At 35.9% G+C, this 2,532-nt stretch overlaps 1 protein-coding gene across 1 annotated transcript; it reads right to left on the bottom strand.

Moving 5' to 3' along the window:
• Window positions 1-1,297: 1,297 nt before the first annotated feature.
• Window positions 1,298-2,263, bottom strand: LOC129550428 (olfactory receptor 5H8-like). The gene has a single exon (XM_055418099.2). The coding sequence runs from the start codon at window positions 2,225-2,227 to the stop codon at window positions 1,298-1,300; it is 930 nt and encodes a 309-aa protein (XP_055274074.2). The 5' UTR covers window positions 2,228-2,263.
• Between the last annotated feature and the right edge of the window lie 269 nt (window positions 2,264-2,532).

The raw sequence follows: 2,532 nt of genomic DNA, 5'->3' as shown, positions 1-2,532 counted from the left end.
TTGGGAACTATGATATCATGCTATTGACATTATTTGAGCTTTGATAATATACATTTAAAATCCTTTGAGGTTAACAACACATTTAAATAAATGTTGTATATTACTGACTTCTTTAGCTTACAAACTTTTTTTTTTTAATTTTAGGAAGATTGAGGCCATTTCCTTCCTATTCTGCAACTTCTCTTCTTCCCACACCCATCCCAACTTAGTCATTCAGTCTGAATTAGTGAAGCTTTTCAGTTACCCAGCAACAAACAGACACAGCCAAAAAGAGCCTGAAGGCATTATAGACAGTAGAAATAACTTTCTTTTATCTCCTTATAGAAGCACACTGAGTTAAGATTATCTCGTATGGTTTGGCCTGCCCTTCAATGTTTTAAATCCCTTCACATGGTTCTTCATTACTTCCCTCTTTGGTTTATTTCCCTGTGTCACATGAGAATTGAATCCATTTGAAGCAGGATGACCAGGGACCAAACAAAGTAGAATAAAACCTTGAATGATGGCTGGCAATATTCCTAGGGTTTGCCTCTGTTCACTCAGACACAAAATGCCCACTATGTGAAGTTAAATGTGATATGAGTCTCCAGGCTATAAGAATGTATTACTATCAAAGACCCCATCTCAAGTATTTTTCAGAGCTTCTGCATTATTTTAGTACTTATGTGCTCTTTCACTCAGTAACATTCAGCTCTTTGTGACCCCATAGACTCACCGACTCCTCTCTCCATGGAATTTTCCAGGCAAGAATACTGGAGCAGGTTGCCATTTCCTCCTCCAAGGGATCTTCCTGACCCAGAGATCCAAACCACATCTGCTGTGTCTCCTGCATTGGCAGGCATATTCTTTTACCACTGTGTCATCTGGGAAACCCGTATTTTAGTGCTTAATACATGTTTAAAAAATCTACTTTGAAAACCACAATGAGGAATATACAAGCATGTAAAGATTTTTCATTTTAATTTATTTGGCTGTGCCATGCAGCTTGTAGTATCTTATTTTCCAGACCAGGGATCAAACCCAGGCCATCAGCAGTGATGATGTGTAGTCCTAAGCCCTGGACAGCCAGGGAATTTCCCATTTTAAATTCTGCTTTATTTATTTTAGCATGATATGAACATTTGATTAAAATTCCCTGTCTCTTTTAATAAGATATATAGATATCTTAGAGAATTTATTGAGTACTGAAATCTTATCATTAAAATAATAGGGTAGTTATGAATGCAAACAAAATTGAACTCTAATCTACATAGTTTTGTGTTGTTTTCAAGTAAGAAAACACATATTAGTATTGGATCTAAATATTTCTCTTTAACATTTTTGTCAGTGAATCTATGACTTTCTTATTTCTCAGGCTGTAGATAATTGGATTTAAGAAAGGAATTATGACAGTGTAAAATATAGAGTCCATCATATCTTGATCAGCTGTTCGTGTGGATCCAGGGCGCACATACGTGAAAAGAAGAGTCCCATAGAATAAGGAGACAGATAGGAGGTGGGCACCACAGGTGGAGAAGGCCTTCCTTATGCCTTGGGCAGACTTCTTCCTTAAAATCGTAAAGAGAACTAGTGTATAAGAGACAAGAATAATAAGAATGGTGAACACTTGAACTGAACCAGAGAAAATAAACATCATCAGAACATTAATAGAAGGATCAGTACAAGAAATTTTAAACAATGGCATGATGTCACAATAAAATTGATGCATTATGTTAGAATTACAAAAGGTTAATCTAAATAAAAAACATGTATGAAGTAAGGCATGAAGAAGGCCACTTGTAAATGATGAAATTAACATTTTCATGCATAGTCTGTTAGTCATAATCGCTGGATAAAGTAATGGATTGCATATGGCTACATAGCGATCATATGACATTGCTGCCAGCAGAAAGCATTCTGTGGTTGCACTGACTCCAAAGGAAAAAATTTGCACTATGCATTCAGAGAGGGATATCCTCTTATTCTTGGTAAACATGTTGACCAGCATCCTGGGGACCACTGTGGAGGATAACCAAGTATCCACACAGGCTAAACTCCCAAGGAATAAGTACATGGGGGTGTGAAGATGAAGGTCATTCCAGATGACAGCAATCAAACCAAGGTTCCCCATGACAGTGAAGATATATATAAACAAGAAGAGCACGAACAGAGGGATTTGCCATTCTGGTTGATATGTAAGTCCTGTGAGAGCAAACTCTGTCAGCTCTGTTGCATTTTTTCTTTCCATATCCTTAACAGAAGGCCTCTGAAATCAAATATAGTGAATGTAAAAAGGACAGTCATCAATCATTTAAGAAAGAAAATTTGGTGAAAATAATTGAAATAAAACCATACACTACCTGAATACCCTTTATTTTATTTACTCTTCTAAAATACATGAAAAGTATTTAGAAAATTATTAGATTAGAAAAATGCAACTATTTTATTTCAAAGTATGTACAATAACTAACAGGTATAGAAGAGAAGACATTAAGACATTATGCATCAAAAGTAAAGATGTGGGGCTTCCCTAGTGATCCAGGTGTTAAGAAT

Source organism: Moschus berezovskii, chromosome 1 (assembly GCF_049115385.1).
Source record: "Moschus berezovskii isolate FMDL1 chromosome 1, NW_MosBer_1.0, whole genome shotgun sequence".
NCBI classification, from domain to species: domain Eukaryota; kingdom Metazoa; phylum Chordata; class Mammalia; order Artiodactyla; family Moschidae; genus Moschus; species Moschus berezovskii.
Note: the sequence above shows the minus strand (reverse complement) of the source record. Positions and strands in the feature narration are given on the sequence as shown.

Coding starts and splice junctions, on each gene's coding strand:
- LOC129550428 (XM_055418099.2), bottom strand. CDS start 2,227: ATGGAAAGAAAAAATGCAACAGAGCTGACAGAGTTTGCTCTCACAGGA.